The sequence below is a fragment of the Euwallacea similis genome, chromosome 37, assembly GCF_039881205.1.
Source record: "Euwallacea similis isolate ESF13 chromosome 37, ESF131.1, whole genome shotgun sequence".
In the NCBI taxonomy this organism is placed as follows: Eukaryota; Metazoa; Arthropoda; class Insecta; order Coleoptera; family Curculionidae; genus Euwallacea; species Euwallacea similis.
Window position 1 is genome coordinate 856,753 of NC_089645.1, and position 21,939 is coordinate 878,691.

At 35.9% G+C, this 21,939-nt stretch overlaps 2 protein-coding genes across 14 annotated transcripts in view; both read left to right on the forward strand.

Moving 5' to 3' along the window:
• The window catches only part of LOC136418761 (G-protein coupled receptor 143-like), an 82,439-nt gene that overhangs the window by 48,045 nt on the left and 12,455 nt on the right, over positions 1-21,939 (forward strand). The window lies entirely within an intron of this gene.
• The window catches only part of Tlk (Tousled-like kinase), a 61,587-nt gene that overhangs the window by 37,405 nt on the left and 2,243 nt on the right, over positions 1-21,939 (forward strand). For 8 of the 13 annotated variants that reach the window (XM_066404940.1, XM_066404941.1, XM_066404935.1 and 5 more), the window contains 9 exons: positions 12,774-12,864; positions 17,709-17,974; positions 18,045-18,173; positions 18,232-18,408; positions 19,646-19,809; positions 19,968-20,270; positions 20,560-20,769; positions 21,167-21,314; positions 21,418-21,668. In XM_066404940.1, the coding sequence (XP_066261037.1) occupies positions 12,774-12,864; positions 17,709-17,974; positions 18,045-18,173; positions 18,232-18,408; positions 19,646-19,809; positions 19,968-20,270; positions 20,560-20,769; positions 21,167-21,314; positions 21,418-21,668 (1,739 nt within the window). Of the gene's footprint in view, positions 1-84; positions 594-7,073; positions 7,300-11,596; positions 11,754-12,773; positions 12,865-17,630; positions 17,975-18,044; positions 18,174-18,231; positions 18,409-19,645; positions 19,810-19,967; positions 20,271-20,559; positions 20,770-21,166; positions 21,315-21,417; positions 21,669-21,939 lie in introns of those variants that run through there. The other 5 variants (XM_066404945.1, XM_066404938.1, XM_066404939.1 and 2 more) reach the window with 5 other exon arrangements.

Sequence of the window (21,939 nt, forward strand, 5' to 3'; positions counted from 1 at the left end):
CTCGCTCGACCCATATCCATCATCGATACGCTCCTCATTCCTATTATTCGGAATTTTTGCCTTTCCTCGTCTCCGCTACTAACTATACACTTTACGATAATTCAGTTTTCTTAGTTCCTTTCCGGTGTATCTGTGTCTTTTCAGCCTTTATTGACGCCATTTTGCGACTCGAGATCGAGATTCGATTCGTTGACATTCTAAATTTTCGTTTTACCATCACTTCCCGGCTCCATCGAAACGGCCCCAGTTAGTTGCTCGCGTTCGTGGTTTTTAAACGAGATAGACAAAGTTGCCGTTTACCGAAATGCGGTTACGTCGGGTGTATCAACCGATGTAATCGAAATCCACCATGTTTGTGTTTTGCCTACTTGCATTCGTTTAGTTTTAATGCTGTTGTCCTCTTCGTGAAACTTTCGGAATCCCGTCTCGATGTACTTACCGTCTGTCGGGTTATACTTCACATTCACGTTGGCTTTTAGTCTCCGTGATGGTGATCGTACTTGCGCATTAGTGAGTTGGTTCGTCTGGATGACGTTTTCGCTCCATCTGGATTAGGGAGGATTTGGTCAATGAAAATGTTAAGGGTGCATATGGTAGGTTGAAAATTTAGTGGCGTATTTTTCTAACTGTCCTAAGTTCCAACAATGATCACACAATTGTCATAATAGGAATTTTTTATTTTAAGTAAAATAGAAATGCTACCCAGAAGCATAATGGTATAATGGACACGGATAAGATTGTGTGAAGTAACCTTTTAAATGGCTTAAAATCAATGTGGAGATAAATATTTGATATTTTCCATAGACAAACTTGGCACCACTATAAATAGTCAGTCATATCGTACCAGTCTAAATTAAGTATTCAGTAATATCTCCGAACAAACAGGATGAACCGACCGAGGCTACATGCCATTTATTGCCTACCACGTTTCGCGGTCATGATACGTAAGCGTCTTATCAGTATTATCATTGTGTTCGAACCCCTTAATGAAGAGTTTCAAATATTTATTGTTAAAAGTTGCCAACAATCGAATTTCATTATGGTTAATCCAACGATTTCCGTGGTCTCACACCTCCTAACCTACTCTTCAAAAGCCCAGATATTGTAACCCTGGATGAATGTAAATTATGTAAACAAAAAAAATACGTGATGGTATTTGGATTAGGGAGAGGTCAATCTAGGTAATTTTGATGATATGGTTCACAAGATCAGTGAAGTTTACTGTACCGTGATTAACGGTCCTTGTCGGCCTTATCTATTTACATCTGTCGCATGTCGCACTCTCTAGTAAAGAAAAATGTATGGGAACATGTGTAAAGTAAAATAAGGAGGGCACTCTGGCATCATTGTAATGTGATTATTATATCCGATAATACACCGCATGCAAAAAGTCTTAAATTTAATAAAATTGAAGGGTTGCGTTTTCGAAGGAAACACTCCGACTACTATATTTTAATTTCCATCTAGGTTGTCTTTGAGGTAAATTAGATACTAGACTAAGCATATATGTAGTGATCCATTGTTCTAGAAGAACTGATAGTAGTGTCGTTTTACATTTTTAAGGCCCCTATTTAGCAAATGACACTGGTGGTGACAGGGTGAATCAAAGAAAGGGTCTTATCACTGCCTATTACATCTTATAAGCATCAATTGCACCTGTGCATGAAGCATCTTGAAAATGACTTCACAGGGACACTAATATATAGCAAACTTACGGTTAAAAAATTGCCTCTATTTCCTTTGTAGCTCTCTTATATCCAATTCCAGATTATTTGGTGTCCTAAAAACGTTTGTCGAAAATTAATACTCAAATCATTTTTTTAAAATGGCAACAGAAACTTTTTTGGGCCATATTTGGATTGTATAAGGAATTCTAAGTATATTTTGATAATAAACAAATTGATTAATAAATACTTTGATGAACTCTTTTTGAACCATATCAATTAGGTGCCTTTTGAGATATTAGCCTATTTCTAAATTTTTAGGCCAATTATGATAACACTTCGCATTTTAAAATTTCTCATAAAACTGAGTTCAGGGGTCAAATCTTCAGAGTCAGCTGATCAGTCTTGAAATATTTATCCTTATATATTGTATATTTACCTTTGAATTATCTCAGTTAAAGTCTGCTCCAAGCAAAAAATGATCAAAAATTTTCCCATCTTCTATGTGTCATCGGTTGCGTTAATTATTTATGGATTTTATGTGGAATGTTCCATAAATTTCGTTACTTCGTTTTCTGCGACTCTTGCGAGAGATTTAAAATATATTTGTGTTTTTTGATTTTGAAGGAAAACTTTGTTCACGAAGAGCGACATCCTGGCTTCTGCTACCAAACCCAATATTTTTTACTTTTACCAGTGCTTTCAAAGAAAGCATACATTCTTCAGGTATATGATGAAGCTGATGATGTCATACTCAAAGGTGGTCTACCTGATGGTACCATGCCTCATGCTTTAAGGCTTGTTGATTTCAAAACATTTTTCATATGGGATTTTGATTCTCAGAATGAGCGGTTTAGGCTCCATATAAGAATTTTTCATATTGACTAGTCATAACCAGTTCTCACTTCAACTATGGTGGCGTATTGTAGGTAGTTTATGTCATTCCGATATGCAGTTTATACCATTAGACGCGTCGAATGGGACGACTTGTTTCAAGAGTTAAAAGGCTTTGAACTCACTTCGGGCATTCACGGTGCTATTTGCCTTCGTTCAGCGGTCTTTGTGCGCTTTTGCAACTTCTTGAAATCTACATACCCATTTTGTACTTTGTTCTATAATGCCCGCAAGGTATTGGTATATTGAAACGAATAGATTTGTAAAGAATATTCTTCAGCAAAATTGGCGTGATAACAATCAATTTGTTCAAAATCATTATAAGTAGGCATGACATGGATGTGTAGGAAAAGTTTAAACCTCAGTTCGAATCAGTGTCAGTAGTGCATATTTTTAAAAATCTAAAAATAGCATCCTGGTTGTATAAAAATAGGTCTAAGTTCAAATGTGATGCCTTTGAATTGGATGGGCATACAGAAGTTCAAACCAGAACAACCATAGTTTGTTAAGCAGGAGATAGAGAAAGAAATACTTCTTTGCTTTTTAATTAATATTAAGATGCATTACATATACACAAGGATAACATTTAAAAAAATAGCCTCTGTTAATAATCGAATTTTCGTATATATTGCGTCCTCAAATTAGAAATATTGTATTGTCCCAAATTACACCCAAGTCTGTTTTGATTAACCAAGATGATTAACCAATGATTAAACCAAGCACAATATATGACACAACAAAAGTTACTTTAACAATATTGACGTGTACAACCATCTTTGACTTATTTGAAATTATCACTGAGAGCGGATATTAGGCCTGACTCTGTAATTACCATTCCGTTGATATTTGTATGGGCGAAAATAGCAATTGGTAAGATACAAGTTTTGTTTCCACTAAAATCTAAAGAGGATATGTAAAACTTATGTGTATTGCATCGTGTTTGATTTGGAAAGATTGGTCATGCGTAGATATTAAAAATAACATCCGTTAAATTAACATTAAACAGAGGAATACTTCAAAATATGTTTTATTTCCTTTATGCACAGGTGTCATGAAGGAAGTTGAGGATATTAATGGTGTAAGCAAATTAAACAGAAAATTAATATCGCCGGTGTATTCAACTGACCTACATGACCTTTGATTTGAGTTTGTTAGCGTTACCAGAAAAAACAATAAATGTAAATCTTAAATATTCTATTTACAAGGTATTATTATCTAGTGAACAAAAATCGTAGAAATTTCCTAGTGCCAGATTATAAAAACATGTTAATTTCACCCAATTTTAGTGGAAACGTATAAGTTTCGATTTGGAACGTTTTCCTGGTAAAGTTATGTGGGATAAGTTATATGTTGGCCCTATCGTTGACCTCAATGATAGAGATACAGAAGTCATTGCCTGTCAAAGAGCTGATATAAATTGAACATCTGATATCCATAGGAAATTTCTTAATTAGGCCCTTTAATTGGATAATTTACAAAAAAGATTTTGTTCTTTGTTAGATACCTTTTATAATTTTTTTCTTCTAGACACACACCTTCATGTAGAATATGTGTCTGCAGTATAGGTACTCTTTTCAGGTCTGATACCTACCTTACTGGGCCATTTGGCAGCTGCTTTTTGAACGAATCGTCTGCCTTTTACTTATAAGTTGCAGGCACATCTGGAATTACGACAAAACACACCCTTATTTCAATGCTTTGATGTACGGTATTTTGGTCCCATGTAGGGACGTAGGAATGCATTTAGTGCGAATAGAACATTATTTAACTGCGATGAGCCAAGTTATGTAATTACTGTCGTCTACCCTTTTATTGCATTTTCATGCATGAGCAGACGTTGTCTATTTCTCACATTTATCAGGCAATTTCCTATTAAGTAATATCATATAATTTTCAAAGAATTGTGCGAAACTTTTCTTTCACTTTAATAGAACGAAAAAAAATGTCGTGTAGTTGATATCTTCCTATCAGTGTAAATCGGCATATCTAGTTAAAAAATAATTAAATCTACCGGCATGACATTATTCAGAGCGTAAATAACAAATACCGATCTCGACTGCGATAATTAAGTATTACTTCTGATTCGCCATATATTGCCGTACAATAATGGCTAATACCATTTTGTTTTACTATATTTATGTTTTCAATTAGAACACTCTCTTGCTTGCTATTACAAGAGTATTGCTGAGCTTTCGTCGCATGCGTTTTACGAGTTTATTTCTGTGACATGTAATTGAAACGCTCAGTGTGTAGACACTTCTCTTCCCACAAATGAGTTTCCTACAGAATTTTTCATTTCCAAAAATAAGGCTTCACGTTTTGGGAGAAAACTGGTAACAAGGAAACCTTCCTTTAGAAAGCCAACGCATTAATGTTGAAACTGATAACATTTGACAAGAGCACCTATTACTCGATCGGTAAATGTTCTTGACAACGTGTTTATTAAAGTAAAACAAATAAGTAATGTAATTATTGTTGTTCAACTTCTAATAATAGCCTGAATAATCGAGGCAATGTTTTTGGTATGTATGATGGAGCTAAAGGTAGAAAATACTTATTTTTAGTGTGATTGCAAATTGGAAGCTAACCATTTGTTTGTAGCTATGTTCGATGCAGTTAGTTTAACCCCAACTTTAACGTTGACTATGACTGGCAAGAGGTGGAAACGGACTAAACTCTCAATAAGTAGACATGCCGTCGATACGATTAGGCGTAGAATAAGATTGAACCATTTTCGAAGCATTAACAGGAGGATTGGATCAATGCAACGCTATAGAAGACATTATTAATATTCTCTGTGGTGTCGCGTTTTTGGTAATAAAACACTTAACAGCAACAACGTATGTATCTTGATCATGGTCGAATTTGAATGTGCCACTCTCGGCGTCTGAGACCAGCGTGTCGCAGCTTCGTTTATAGGCCCGGCCCGGCCTGTAGGCATCGGTCTGGTAGTAGTCGGCACATACGTTAACAATAAACAAGTTGGTCTGTTTGAAGGCAGAGGAAAGATTTTGTTTTAAATTTAATCGTTGCGGTGTTGAATAATGAGAGGCGACATTTTTAGAACGGCTAATAAAGCTCTTCCATAACTAAAGCGTGGTTGTTGGTGAAACGCGACCACTCAGGTATATACACAAGACACATAAAATAGAATGCTAAATAATGTAGGTTATCGACCCCTGCGGCTATAATATGGCGTGTAGTGTAACTATAAGCGACTTGTGCAATAAATTAAGGTTCAAGAAGAAGAAAATGGCCGCCTTACCTTGTCGAGAACATCGCCAGTATCTGGCTCTATTGTGCGCCGCCTCAGGATACGCAGTATTTACGATACAATTACGAAGGCAGAATGTGCGCCTCGGAAATATTCCCATATTTGGAGAGGTTACCGTGGCAAAAAATTACGATTTATTTTCGAGATTGATTACTATTCCATGGCAATATCCCAAGATCACCTTCCCTCTACTCCATTTCGTAATGGAACCTGCTCCACTAACCGGAATCACAAACTACATAGCATCACTTTGGTGGCTGGAAACTGAATTGTGTATTTTGAAATATGTTTCTTCCTGAAGAAGATGAATGTTGATGAGGTTTCGATTGTGCCTGCTTCTTAAACAATATTGCGAAATTACGCATGGTATAGGATTAATTAATAAAGCGCTTCTTTGTGTTTCTAAGCGTATTGTATCTGTAGAATGCCGCTTTTCTATGAACGATTCAAATTTTGATGTGTTACAAAACGTATGCAATCAACATCTGTTTTTTGCAAATAGATTTACATCGATCAACTAAATTAAGTATTTTGATTTTTCTCCTAAAAGAGGATTAAAAATTCGCATTTTACGTCACTGCGCGAATTTCAAAACTACGATGACGTATCAAATGTTTGCTATTGAATCATATCCTAAAGTGGTCACGTCAGCTAAAACCTACAGATTATTGATATTTATTAAAATAATTGCATTGTAATGTGTTATAATTATTATTCTAAATTACAAACAACAAAAAAATAGTACGATTTGCCTTGAGCTTGGCTAACCTAGTGCACCAAGCATTCACGAAAGGGACATGGATTGAATTACTTCACCCAGTTGCTCATGTTTTGTAAGTTTACATTTATTTAATTCCACAATGTTCTTAAATCCATTTAGAGAAAAACGATCGTGTTCTAAAGGATTTGCTACTTAATAATATTAGGTATACTCTCATTAGAGATAACGAAGGCAGAAACCGTAGGTATGATTAATGATCACGATTGTTAGCGTTTAGATTGTCAGATGCTCAGGCGTTCACAGCTCGGTTTTTTAAATGCGAATTGACGTGAATTTACGTAAAATGAATAAATTGACCTTATCACCATCCTCGAGTTTTTTTAAATTCGCAGTTAAACCAACGCTGCCAATGGCTTCTAGTAAAATCATCTCGATAGTAATGTATGTGTAGCTTTTATTTCAGATTTAGACACCTATAGCGTGACTGTGTTCAAGTTGTTGCTCGGTTTGAGTAGGTAGGTATGTACACACGGATAAGTTATTTAGTTTTCGTTTACGGATCAATTTTTAGACCAGAAGTGTATTTATAAAACCGTGGGCGGGTGTTCGTTCGGTTCGCTAAGCGCAACTTCAACCGACACTTTTAAGTACAAATTGTAGTATTGGTGATTGGCCTAAGTAACTCCAGTTCGTGTCACTTAAGCAACGTTCGCAAATAGCAACAGCACATGTTGTGCTACGAGCATGTAAGTGAGACATACACCTACTTAAAGGTTATTAGACGGCAGTTTTATTAATTTCTTCATATTGGTTTGCTGAGGATCTGAAGAAAGTAGAAAGTGCTTTGACGTGAAGTTAGTTGCACGTTGCACCAATAATTTGAGAAATCATTGTCTCATTTCAAAGCGATTTAACGTTACATTGGTGAAATGTTAAAACTCACTTGGTCGACACAAAAAAAACAAGGTGCGGAAAAATGTCTGAAATAATACTAATAATGCTGCATATATACGGTGAAACAGCGATACAGTCATTGATTTTTATTAATAGATTAGTTATTTATAGCACTACACTGTTGTTTGTATGGCACATTATGGATGCTCGGGTTAACAAGTTAAGAAATTGTTTTATATCTTTTAATTTTGGGTCGTTTCTTCGCAGGAAGCTCTTGGTGGGTCTGAATTTTTATGAAATGTTTAACAAAGATTTGCCACACTCGATACACATCTACTTGGTCGTTTAAATGTTTGCATATAATATAGGTTTTTGGCAGTAAATGTGCAGCCTTGAAAACTAATGAAAGTCAGTGGCGAATCCAGCCGGCTGCAGCTCAGAATAAGCAAAATTTAGAGTCCAGTAAAGAAAGTAACAATCTTGAATATACACTGACCAAAAAATTTAAAACACCTATTAAAATTTACGATATGTTTGTTTTAAATTTTCTCCCAAACCATTTATTAGATTTTATTGCTTTTTGCCTGAGTTGTATAATAGTGTTCCCATTTTCAACTTCATTTTTGATTCCGTGATAATCGCGAAATTTTGCTTATATTCAGGACATTATGTCGACGAATCTTCATTTCCCGGATTTTTGTAACAATCTGTGGACGTGACCTCCTTTTAGTAGTAATTAAAGAACATACTATTTTAAAATAAATATTATATTTAGGAAAACTTTGTCTTCAACTAAATTTAGCGCAAGGCAGAAAAAAAAGTTGGATTGAATACATATTAAGACATCCTTATAGATGTAAACGAGGTGTTCGATGAAATGAATAAAATCTTCAGGATAGTGAACATTTGGTTTAATCATGGTCTCTTCCAGAGAGTAGTATGTTTCTCGATGTTGTCAAACTAGGTTAGTGTATTCATTTATACTTTACAGTTTTACAGCTTGTCAGTTTTTTTTCTTCTGTATCTGCCAACCGTTCCAAACATAAATCCTGGTTTCGCCACTGATGAAAGCTGATATTAATTTTCTTGCAACGGAATATTTATCATTGTTATTTAACGTTTACATTAAGCAGGTTTGTCAATCTCTCACCAGTTTAATTATTCGTAACTATGGAAGTTTATGCGAGATATTGTTGTATTGTTGCATTGTTGTCTTTTGGGGGGAATTTGTAGAAATTATTTTGCTGGTTTACGTTTGTTTACGTGGTATTGAGGGTCGGTGAAGTGGGACCTCAATCATTGCGACCTTGTGTAGTAAAAGTTCTGCTAAAATATTAATTTAATGCTGCTGAAATGTTAATTTAATGAGAGGCGAATGAAGGCAGATGATGCTTGAAGGAGACACGAACTCGAGGTTTTAGCGAGTTTATTACTCGATAGATCTTACATCTATGTGGCTAGTTTTATTCTTTGTATGCTTGGTTGGCAGCCTTACGTAAAATACAAACTCGAATCAACGATCAATAAGGCAACGCTGCAAAATAAGGGAAGAATGATGTCATCACATAGGAAACGTAGGGAGAAGGAGAATGAGACACAATTTGTTGACGTAATGCGTAATTTATTGATTTTTATCCACACAATTCAAATTGGAGGTTTATAATTATTTTAAATCCTTATAACATTTATAGCTTCAAACATATTGAAAGTATCTGCTGTTGAATGTATTTCTTACATGTAATATATTTGCCTAAACTTATAAAAATATTATGCCATTGTAGTACCGATTTACCAACAAAACACTATAAGTAAAATATGTAAGTATGATTTGTTACTCGGACCTTTAAGCATCGTTTAAATCTAATTTGTGATAATTGAAATTTATGTCAACTGGTGAAGCTGTAAATGCCAGTTTGCATAATATTCTTAAATTTCAATTGAAGCTTACTCCTTTTTCGATATATACATATAATGTATATGTTTCAATGTTGTCCATTATTGAGGGAAAAGGATTGATGACAATTTTATCAAGACTTTTACAGAAAATGCAATTTAATTGTCGTTGACGTTTCGTTTTTTCTTAGAATGAAAAATCGTAAAGAGCGGGTTTTTAAAATTCCTTGCATTCCATGCGCCATAGCGAAATGTAACCGCCGCAATAAAGCGCTCGTGTTCCCTGAATGCGCCCATTTAAAATTTTTTAGATTTGAAAAATATGCGTACTCTACGCTTACGTTTAGGCATAAAACTTAAAACGAATCACATACTATCTTAGGAAGATCATAAGTGAGTTTCATTATATTTTTTCGACAATTGTAAGAAACAACGGAAACTAGAAAAGATTTTTGTCGATTCGGTTTAATCTTGTTCCAACTTATTAAAAATTTAACCTGAATAAATCGATTACCTCGACAAATGCACTCGTTCTTAAAACCGATCGATTTTCAGCCAATCATATATATTTACTACCGAATAAGTATTTCTAGCATCAAGAAAAGCATGGTTTTTATTCCAATATAAAGTCAGATCTTTGCCCGAATAAAAAAAGAAAAAAACAGATTTTTATCAGTGTCGTCAAGGTGATCAGTTTGATCATTTTTCAACGTCAGCTTTAACCTGATAATAGCTAATTTGTTATTATAGTATATTACGTCTTATCGCTAAAGAATTATTCGCATATTGAACTAATAGCGAATATGGCAAGATTGACCACATTTCCATCGAAAATATGTAATTTTCTGGTTATTTCTGGCTGGCAAAAGGATTCCAACAACACAGTAAGTATTTTTATAAGACGTAATTATGCTTATGCCAAGAGGGTGAACAGATTTTTCTAGCATATGTCCAGCCGGACCAAAATCCGGTTGGACCTCATAAATCCTCATAGATTTTATTCTATTTAGGAATACCGTCTGAACCCACGTAGGAATTGTTGGAGCGGTATAATTGTACACTATTCTCAGTTAAAACTAATTGAGAATAACATTCACCGTTTGCTAAAGGCTCGGGTAAAAATCTTTATTAACGCTGCGGTGTCAAATTTGTCGCCGTTTTCCTATGTCCTCACACCGATGTGTGGCTTTTTGTTCAGCATCGATAATACTTAGTTACCTATATTTGAGCAAGAAGTCAACCTATATAAAAAGAAACTAAACACTAACAAATACCGATCACTTGCCTCAAATCAACCTTTTGGAATTATGACATGACTCACGCAAAAAAACTGTCAGTCCTCAGCGATTGAGAAGAGGAATTTCCAAACATTTTATTTAATTGTTAATTTTCGTTTTTCTAATCATTTTGTTCAACAAATTAACAATACACGTCTAAGGTATAAAATAAATGTGTTTTTAAAAAATTGAATTTCTTTAAATGTACGTGTTGAATTTCGCACGTGTCAAACTTTGACAGAAGTTACAATTAATATTGTTAAAAATATGATGGCAAAGTGTCTAAGCAGACTTGGGCAAAGATAGTAAGAATTTCATAATTTCGATTTTTGTTGTGTTTGGATATTGATCTGAAAAAAAAGATAACCTTTATCATTCTTTGATTAGAGTGTGAAATGTACACTTCCCACATTCATAAGTGCACAAAACATGCGCATGCGTACATGACCTGTTGTTCCGAACAGTTTGCACTTTGCGATTTTCCCTTTATGTTATTAGCATATTTTTGTGAATTTTCAAGGCAGTCGTAGAAAAAAAATGCTTGCCGGGCGTCATTCTGTCGGTGAAAAGCAAAAATTCTTGTAAAAATTATCTCCAAGGAACCCGAAATTCGGTAACAATTGAAACTACTCGTAGGTTTTGACCTGGTAAGTCCGAGATCACCTTGTCCGTGTGGGTCCATGTTAGTAGTAACCACCCTTAGCTTGACAAGTAGAAAACTTTTAATGATGCCCCGGTATTTCATTTGGTGGATATCGGTACCGGTACCGTATATATCGGGCGACGATGGCGGGCATGGCCTGTGTACCGTGTTTAGTAGTAGGCATCGGAGCATGTTTGGAATTTGCGATTTTTCAATCTGCAAAGTAAGATCGCACACAATTATAAAGAAAGAGAGGGAAGCAAGGCAAAATAATCGTCATCGACGTCTGACGATATTACCTGCCCTGAAAACGTCGACTCGGCCTGTGACTTCCTCTCGAAAAGTGGACGAATAAAATAAAGACCGGGCCGATTGTTGTCGGGTTTCGAAACCAGCTTTTAATAGTTTCGACGCTTTTCTATTGCTCTGCATCGGTTCATAGTTAGGTGTGTTCTTAGTACGGCTCGATATCGATCATTTTGATACATCACAGGTTTGTTGTCATTTTCTTCCGAACGACCAAACCCCACTGACTTTTCTAATCTTACAACAACCACGTCTAAGTTCGCTTCATGATAATTAAAAACCAACGAAGTCGAACAAAGTTGGTCCAAAATAGTAGTCGATCGCATGACAACTTCAGTTGAAACTCTCAGTGTCTATAATCCAAGGAAGACTGTCTACACATGCTTGACACGTTGTCGATTTGTCTGACGTCCTGTCTGTATGTCTGACACATTGTTAGTCACGAATCGGGGTCATTTACATGAAATCTAATGTCTTCTCGCATGAACCTGTGCCTGAGTGATCCACCCGCTGTCAATTCGACACTAGTCAATTCAAAATCTTACTAGTGCGAAGCGTTAATTTTAAACGCATTTCAATCTACACCAATTCGGAATTAAAGAGCATTTCATTAAAGTTCGACAATTACGTTTCGACAAAGAGGAACTTCCTTGAACTTCGATTGAATTCAAACTAGAACCTTCCCATGAGTATTCATCATCATTTGCTTTAACTGAAGTGGAATGGATTTTCCATGGTTTTCGAAATATGTGTTCATCCTTGGTAGTAGAAGTTCAGTTTTGTTAACCCAATCCTCATATGATTCGACAACCATAAGAATTACATTGTTGTTGAATAAATGTCGATATGACATTAACACGTTTCTTGTGATTGTTTGTTGTCCACTTATTAAATGGACAACGTGGACTTTGGAAGCAGACTGCAGAAGGAGGTGGATAGAAGAAAAGTTAAGATTTGAATGTTAATGAGATATATACATATATAATTTGTGGGCAGGGTATATTAGCGATTAACCATATTAACAAAACTGAACTAATATCATAATGCAGGGTAAGTGTGCCTAAGATAGATACGTTTTACAGCTTAATACGGAAATACAGTTAAATTGGCTCCAAAATTTGTTATATGAGTAGATAAAATATAATTTTTGTGTTTTTTTCAACATTCTAAAGCACTTTTTCCTAACAAAACCATATTTTCTTTACAGATGTCAGCTGGTTCTCACATACAGATGGCACCGCAATCAACAGTCAACACTACCCAACCAATCCATAACCAAGACTCTAATATGAGCACAGGTGAGGATAGTCATAGTCAAAGAATTATCCACTTCATAGTCTCTAGTTTTGCTGATTCCCAGTTGTGCCATACTAGCCATGTTATGTAAATGCAGAATATGAAACCTATTTTTACAGGCAAATTCTGTATTGAGAAAGCTTTATTTGATTCAGTTTTAAACGATTTTCTAAGTTCAGGTTAGTTCACGTTATCTTGTTTCTCAAAAATTAGACCGTCTCAGATACGGGGTCATTTTCTCCTTTGAAGGTCTTTGGGCACATCCCGGAAAACTCATTAATATGATGTATTAATTACGTTTTATCTGATAGAAGTAATTTAACCCTCCATGTTTTTTAACTAACCCACAGCAAATGTAGTTAAGCTCCTAAACTGTCCCAGTGTTTCTCAAATCGCGAATTTAATTTGCATTTGAGTGTCAAATGGGACATACATAAAACTCATATTTTTAGATGACGTTTTAAGTTCATGACTTGTTTCGTCGGCTAATAATATAGGACATCCCTGTAAATTAATATAAGCTTCAGCATCAAGATTAGAACAAACAATTTTAAATTCTGACACTACAATTTTGATGACACTGTTGGTGAATATTAAAGACATAAAAAATATTGTTTTTTAAAGTGAAATACGGTCAATATGGCCAAACAGTTGGGTGGATATACTCCAATTTTCACTAGATGTTTAGGTCAAACATAGGCGCTAAGAATTGGTTGGAAAATTGTCAAACCTATCACTTGCACAGCGTCAGTAACATAGGGTATATTACAACGAGTGAACCATTCAGCATAAGTATTTGATATATCAACTTAATAAAAAGTACAAACTAAATTAGCTTAAATGTAAAAGGATCTTTTGTAAGATTCCGTAAAATATACGTTGTTGAGCACACTCTGGTGTAACCGAAACCATCGTTTTCTTCACAAATAATAGAATAATCTTCTAAGTTATTTATAACTTGTATTTACTAGAGTTCGCCCTCCTGTGTTGGAAAGTTTGGTGCTTTGGAAATTCGACTACATGTTTGGGATTAATTTAAGTAGGCATTTGTTATTATTTGCCGAAATGAGAAACTCTATCTCCATGTCAGACGTGCCACAGGTAGACTTCAACTTATCTTAGACGTACTGCAGGTAGTTAATACTTTTCCAAGTCAAAATGTTTTTTTTTTAAGTTAGAGCGCACATTATAAAATTCAATGGAAAAACTCGATAAACAGTTTGAACACATGTAAATCTTCTAATCGCCAATTATTGTACTGTTCTCGTATTTGGAGGAAATACTATTTTCGTCGTTAAACAGTGTTGTTTTCTGTGGCCATTTTTTTAAAAACTCATGGCGACGAATGCATAAACAATACGTCATTTACTATTCTCTCTGACAGCATATGAATAATAAGACGTAAAGCCCATTAATTTCTCATTAAATGCATATTCTCAAGGAATGCAAAACCCACTGTGAAATCGAGATAGTGTTAGACACTGGTTAAAACAAATTGTGCTACGTATGCAAGTTTGTTTCACAGATTCACTGTGCATATTTACTAACATTATTTAAAATTTCAAAAATAAATATGTACAAAAACGGTCAATATCACCATTGTCATTTAAGTAGTGAGCATTCCATTGGTGGAAAATGCCTATTTGGGAATATGGGCATTTTTTATACTTATGGAATGGTTTGCTTTCGGTTAAAATGACTGGTATACTACCTTTTTTCGGCTTATGAAGAATCACTTTCGATTACATGTATAATTCACTATCAAAAACTATTCTTTAAAAAAAATGCAGGAAAAATACGCATAAATTCAAGTTTGGATAAAAACTGTCAGGTTTTTTGAAATTGAGGTTGGTACTCCATGTATTCCTTCATTTCCATGGAAACTGTGCCTAGGTTGAAAGTCCGGTTAACTTACTAGCACTTCAGTAATTTGGTCCTTAGTCGTCTATTTTTGTTTACTCAACCTTCATATTTGTTTACTCCTTTAACTCTTATGGCGGCAGTGGTCGATAAAATGGACCACCATTTTTCAATCATTGGCACGGCGGTGGATCAAATTTGAAACACCTATTTTTTCAAACATCCTGTATATTATTTAAGTAAAAAGGGCATATATAACTTTCTATTTTACCACTTATAGCAATCGACCTTGATAGAACCCGAACATTAAAAAATAATTACTTGCGCCACGTAGGGAATATTTCATTTCGGATTTCTGCACCAATAAGGGTTAAAGTAACTCTAAGCTGCAGGTTTGCTCAACATGGAACGTGAGTTTCACTACCATAAAGCTTGAGAGACTCTAGTTTTTTTTGTAATTTTTTTTTGAGGGTGGGGGAGATGAACGGTCATATAAGCACACTTTATCGAAACTTTCCGTTGACCTCAATTCGACTTAGCTCAATTACTTTTTTTCATAATCAATAATATGCTCAACTCTGCAAAACTTTCCGGCGTATTCATTCCAGACTACAGCATGAAGCCATCGTTCGATAAACAATGTCTAAATTCAACTAAATGATTTTCTCATATACGTTTACATTATACATATGCATGTTCGTACACGCCTCTCTACTAGCCAATCTAAAAATGTTCAACTAGAAATTTTAATATTTACGTGGCAAGCCAACAATACAAAACAAAGTAGGCTAGACTGAACTAGAGAGGTGCAATACCGATTAGATTTTATTTCGCTATGCCAATGTGATGTTTGGCAAACCCGCCTCGTCGGCGACGAAGAAAGGGCAGCGGCAACAACCGGCAACGCCGCTATAATTGATATGGTAATGAGAGAGGTATTATTGTGGATGTGGAAAGTTTTCTATTTAAAATGTTGCAAAGTAGTACTGGAATCTGGCGCTTATCAAGGCGAGATTAGTTTGCGAGCCTCCGTTTTTCTGTTTGATAGGTATCGTTTTTCATAATAAGTTTTAAAATAGTTGTATTCACAACCAATATATGTTAATATATTCCGGTAGGGAAATCGTTCCTTCTTGTCTTTGTATGCGTTCAAGGCCCTCGTTTGTTGGAGATGCCTTAATACCTGCTTCTAGGTGTATCCGGTCGTTCAGCCGAGAGTAGTTTACGGTACTCCACTTCACCTTAGGCTTCAATTACTAAAGTGCTGTCAAATCACAATATTTTGCCATTGTTAACTCATCGTTATCTTAAACCAGCGTGTATTTATTCATTGGCTATTTAATTCACCGTAGCAGCAATACATATAGAATTAGTTATCACGTCACCCAGCTGTAACGGGAAATAAATATCCAACTTTGGTTCGCACCGTAGGTGCAGGAATTGGTAAAGCAGCAGCCAACATAAATATTTTATTGCATTAATAAAAATGGGTTTATTAATCATAAGATTCCGCTAAAATTTAGGCTGCAACGTTTATTGGCACTTGCAAAACGCTCTTCACTTAATTAAACTGAAACTATGAACAGATTTCGTACTTAAAACTTTCATAATCCAATTCAAATAGCGAATTGTTTTATAGATTGGTGGTATGGTGAAAGTTTCCACGTTTCAATTACACACATTTTAATTTGTGTGACCTGCCGGTTTGTACAGAGTGAGCGAGTTGTATGAGGTGCGACGATAAAATAAAATGTCAACGTAAAACAACTTGCTCTAGTCCAAATGTGAAAGAAATAACTGGAAAAAGACCTAAATTAAAAAAATATCTGTAAATATATGCAAATAAGGATTTATATTAACTTGAACTAACCAGAAATTAGAAAGATTTCTTAGCTTATCTAACCAATTTTCAACTGCTTTTAGTTAATACCATAAGTAAGGTGTAAAACATAACATCAAACATTAGGATTAATAGGTACCTCTCCATTATATTTTGATTTTAAACGATATCATCAAGTAAATTGACGATAATACATAGTGTCAACAATGTAGAAAATGTAAGATTTTGCCATTATCAAATCTCTTCCGTGTTGAGATTAATTTTCAACTATATTTTCTGAGATTCTCCATTTATAGTTTTTACGTGTATAACTACATATTACCTGCACGATCTCTGTACCTGTGATATACAGGGTCTCTAGAATTGCAGTTGCGGAACGTGAATCACGTATTCTACTTGAAAGAATAATATGTTGCATTGCTGCATAGGGTGTTCCTGATTGAAGTGCTAATGCTTCAGGGTGTGATTTCCCAGGTCATTGTATGAAGAACACTTCATATGAAAATAGACCCACAATCGCTGGGTTATCGAGATAGATACTGTGTGTTAAAGTTTGAGTTCCTTGTTGTGATTAACTTAACAACTCGTTTAATTTTTTGAATGTAAAAATAATTTGAATTTTGAAAACTGAATTTCGAGTCGCCTTTTTTTATGACTAAGCTCTTTTGTCGTATAGTGATTTCTCCTAGATGCCAGGAAATGCAATTATATTTAGAATCACCTCAAGACATTGAATTAAAAAAATATATACAAGCATCTTTATTTTTAGAGAATTTCGGTATACTTTCGTATTATTCGACCTCGTTTTAAGGAAGGAAATTAGCATTGCCATTAATTACAGTTACATTCACATGATAGATAAAAGGCAACTTTAGTTAGTATTGGCAAATACTGGGTGTCGGATCGCGACGCACTTAGATACAAAGGCATTTTGACCTCAGGCGTATTGTATATCATTCCCCACTCTCTCGTGGGCCCGAACCGGCTCTGTCTGACTGAAAATGACCCTCCTGATATGTATGTAGTAGTACTAAAAATGAGTAAGACCGTGCCTTTCCTTGTTTTCAGTGGCGCGGCGAACGCTCAGCGGCGGCCGCTAAATGCCTCTTCTTCTCGGTACTAATACCATGATTGTTTTCACCAAAGGTTCGTCTCACAGCGACAAAGAGGTGGACCCGAACACTCCCGAGAAAACGACGCGTGCGCCGGAACAGAGGAAGCGCAAGCGCAAAGCGGATGATGCGGGCGGCGGCCTGGCCGGTGGCGGAGGGGCGGGTAAGGGCGGCGGGGGCGGTCGACCGGCCGTCCCGCCGCCCGATAAGAAGATCAGCGAGTACTTCAAGCATTCGGGCAGCAGTCCCATTAGGCACGGTGGTGCCAAAAGTCCTAGTCCACAACAACCCTATCCTATGGTGAGTTAGGTGCCATCCCACTTACTCGCTCAATATGTTACTTTTAACCTTTATATGTTTTTATTTGCAGTTACCTCCATCTCCTCAACAAGTGGGGCTTCCATCGCCTGTGACGACGGGGCCCTTCGACTTTCTTACCTCTTCCCGACAACCTCATCCGAGGTTACCTCCCCCACATATGGTTAGCAAATTGATACAGGTAACATATTTCTGAATTTCACTGCTTTTCTCATATCCTACAATTGTTTTTTTTTCAGACTGAATTAACGTGTCATCGAATAACGGAATTCGAGACGCAAGCGTCCTCCGATTTGGAGGTGCGGAATAATAAAATAGAAGAACTGACGCGGACGAATGAGGAGCTGAGGCATCAGATTTCGACGCAACAAAAAACCATCGACCAACACAAACAGCAGGTCAATAAGTGCATCGAGGTAAACACCTAGTTTTTTAAATCTCTAGATAAAGAGCTAGAAGTTCTCGCAAAGGCTTAGATGAAATCGCCGAGCCTTTTCTATGCGTGACCGATTTACGAGTTTTGTGAACTAGACTGAACAAGACGTTAAAAGAAAATGCGAAATCTTGCAAAAGTTTTCCACATTTCACCAAGAAGTTCCGTGCCCTTTTTCGCAATGTTTCAAGCTATTGAAATGTCTGTGTTGTTGCGCATTCATTCGTCTGTATGTTTGGTTGCTTATGAACCGTAGAGGTGCTGAGAAAGATGTTTACATAACATGTCCATTCTATTGGACACATTTATACCTGTTCTGGAAATTCCGGAATGTTCAATTTTTTGTCCATAAAATAAAGTCTCTGGTTTAATCACGATTCTCGAATAAATTTGTTTTTATCTAACATACGTTACGTATGTAGAAAGCGTTTTGATCTTCTCACTGTGGGCGCCCCCGCGCGTGGTACTCAAGTTTTGTAAAAAATCATAATGGCACCAGTAGTTCACGACTTGTTTTTTATTTTTAATCTAATATTTTGTGGAAATATTCATTAATGGCCGGAGCTCTGAGGTCGTAGTTCGGTGAAAATCCTTACAATCAAGTTTATATTTAAAAAGAAACCAATAGGGCGCACTTATAAATATAACTTTTTTGAACATTAATGTCGAACCGAGGTCTATAGGATATGAAGAACATTTAATATGAAATTAAGTTCATAATCGGTTTGTTATCGAGTAGATACAGGGTATTTGTGTTTTTTTGTGGTTTACTTTACAACTTGTTTAGTTTTTTAGATTCTAATTTAAAATTATTAAGTAAATAGTATATTGTATACCAGTGTTGTGAGGTATACTGTTATGTCAGATTGGAATCCCGAAGATCGCAGTGCTGGGGGATTTAAAACGTAAAGACCATAAATATTTCATAACCGCAATGTATGTATGATTTCTTCCGCCACTAAATTTAACTAGATTTTATGTCAAACTACAGTAAATTTACTTAAATTATGAATATTTATAAATTCAAAAACACAAAAGTACAACACATCTTGTACTATAACATCAATGAAGACGATTCATTTGAAATTAATTTTCACGGCAAACATTTTCATTAGGTCGTTATATTTATTAGTTTTCGTATTGTCTCAGTTGCAATTAATGGTAAAAGGAGCGAATGATATGATATGATTATGTTATCTAATTTTTGTCCTTACTTCTAGGTTGTAAAAAAGTTACTAAAAGAAAAAAGCTCAATAGAGAAGAAGGAGGCGCGGCAGAAATGTATGCAAAATAGGTTAAGACTGGGACAGTTTGTGACGCAACGGGTTGGTGCCACGTTTCAAGAAAACTGGACGGACGGTCATGCGTTCCAAGAACTAGCAAGGTAGGTAATTGCTCGGCAGCACCTCTATGTATGAATGAATGATTAGAGTCCCATCTTTTTCTTGCTTATATTCATGCCCAGTTCTCTAGTATTATCGGGTGAATAAAGAGATGGTGTACCCCTAATGTTAGTATTATTAACATTCTTAATTTTTGTAGGCGGCAAGAAGAAATTACGTCAGAACGTGAGGAAATCGACAGGCAAAAGAAACTCCTCCTGAAAAAGAGGCCGTCGAATAGTGAGGGTGGTGGCCGAAAACGGAATAACTCCAATGCCCTGCACAACGGCACGACGGATAGTGGGTTCCTGAAACCGGACGCGATCCCTGGTTCGCTGACGTCTCAGGAATACTACGAGGCGGACGAGATTCTCAAGCTGCGGCAGAATGCCTTGAAAAAGGAAGACGCCGATCTCCAGCTTGAGATGGAGAAGTTAGAGAGGGAGAGGAATCTTCATATTAGGTAAAATAATAGTATTTCTAAAACGTGTTAAACGATGTGAACGATTGAACGACTTATTTGAATTTTCTAAATTTTTATACACTTAATTATGTAACAATTTCTAACAATTTTATAATGTGTAAATAGGACAAATTTTTTTAGGGGACTTCCCTGTTATGTAAGATTGTAAACGTACCTAATTAACGTCTGCTCACTGCGACGGGAGTTTCGCCAGGAAATTTCACAAAGTTTTTCATTTTAACGTTTTTCAGTGTTACAATCTCTTCAAGTAGTAATAAGACTTATTTAGGGAACTCAAACGTATCCACAACGAGGACCAATCGCGGTTCAACAACCATCCGGTGCTGAACGAGCGGTACTTGTTGCTGATGTTGCTCGGTAAAGGTGGCTTCAGCGAGGTGCACAAAGCGTTCGATCTCAAAGAGCAGCGGTACGTCGCGTGCAAAGTACACCAGCTCAACAAGGACTGGAAAGAAGACAAGAAGGCCAACTATATCAAGTGAGTCAAGCGGTAAAAATCGTTGTCCTTTCAGTTTGTAGGGAATATAATCCAACGTTAAATTCCATTACTTTACAACATAATAATAATAAATAATCCATTTACTTTTCATAGTATATTCATTTTCGGTTTTACTTCGAGAAAATTATAATACGCATTTGAACTACCTTTCTAACGTTCTTGCAATAAAAATATCAGTACTAGAACTTTATGTGTTTTAAAGTAGTGAAGCCTGAACTTATAAACACTTTTATAATATCATGATGATAAAACCTGATCCAGAAATACCTGTGATGGTCAAATTTTGTTTCAAGACGGGACTGATTCATAATAAATATCTTGTACGATTGTATAGGGTTACCAGGCATCAGCTATATGTTTTTTTTTTTCATTTCAGACATGCTTTAAGGGAGTACAATATTCATAAAGCCCTGGATCACCCCCGCGTAGTTAAGTTGTATGATGTGTTCGAAATAGATGCAAATTCGTTTTGTACAGTTCTAGAATACTGTGATGGTCATGACTTAGACTTTTATTTAAAGCAGGTAAGCAGTAGGCAGTGACTTCCGTCTTTAATGTAATATGCTCAAAACACTAGTTGTTAGAAAGTTTAGAGAACGTGAAGAAATAAAAATATGTGATTTTTAGCACAAGACAATACCGGAACGAGAAGCACGGTCCATAGTGATGCAGGTGGTGTCGGCACTTAAGTACCTGAACGAGATTAAACCGCCTGTGATCCACTACGATTTGAAACCCGGCAACATCCTGCTGACAGAGGGCAATGTGTGTGGGGAAATCAAAATCACGGACTTCGGCCTGAGTAAAGTCATGGACGAGGAAAACTACAATCCGGATCACGGGATGGACCTGACGTCGCAGGGTGCGGGGACTTATTGGTACGTATGTGTTACGTGTTATTAGATTTTGCTACGCTGAAAACTAATTCCGACCAAATGGTATCACCAAGTTGTTGTGTTTGTGAATTGTGTAGTTCCATATTTTACGAGGTTGTAGTAATAAGTTAGTATTTTTTACATAGGATGTCAAAATGATGGTTTAAAATAACTTTTGTAGTTTTTGAGATATTTTTTGTAAGTTTGGTATGAGAACATTTATTTAGGTTTGTCCTCTACTCAGGTCAAGTTATTAGAATCTACGGAATAATAT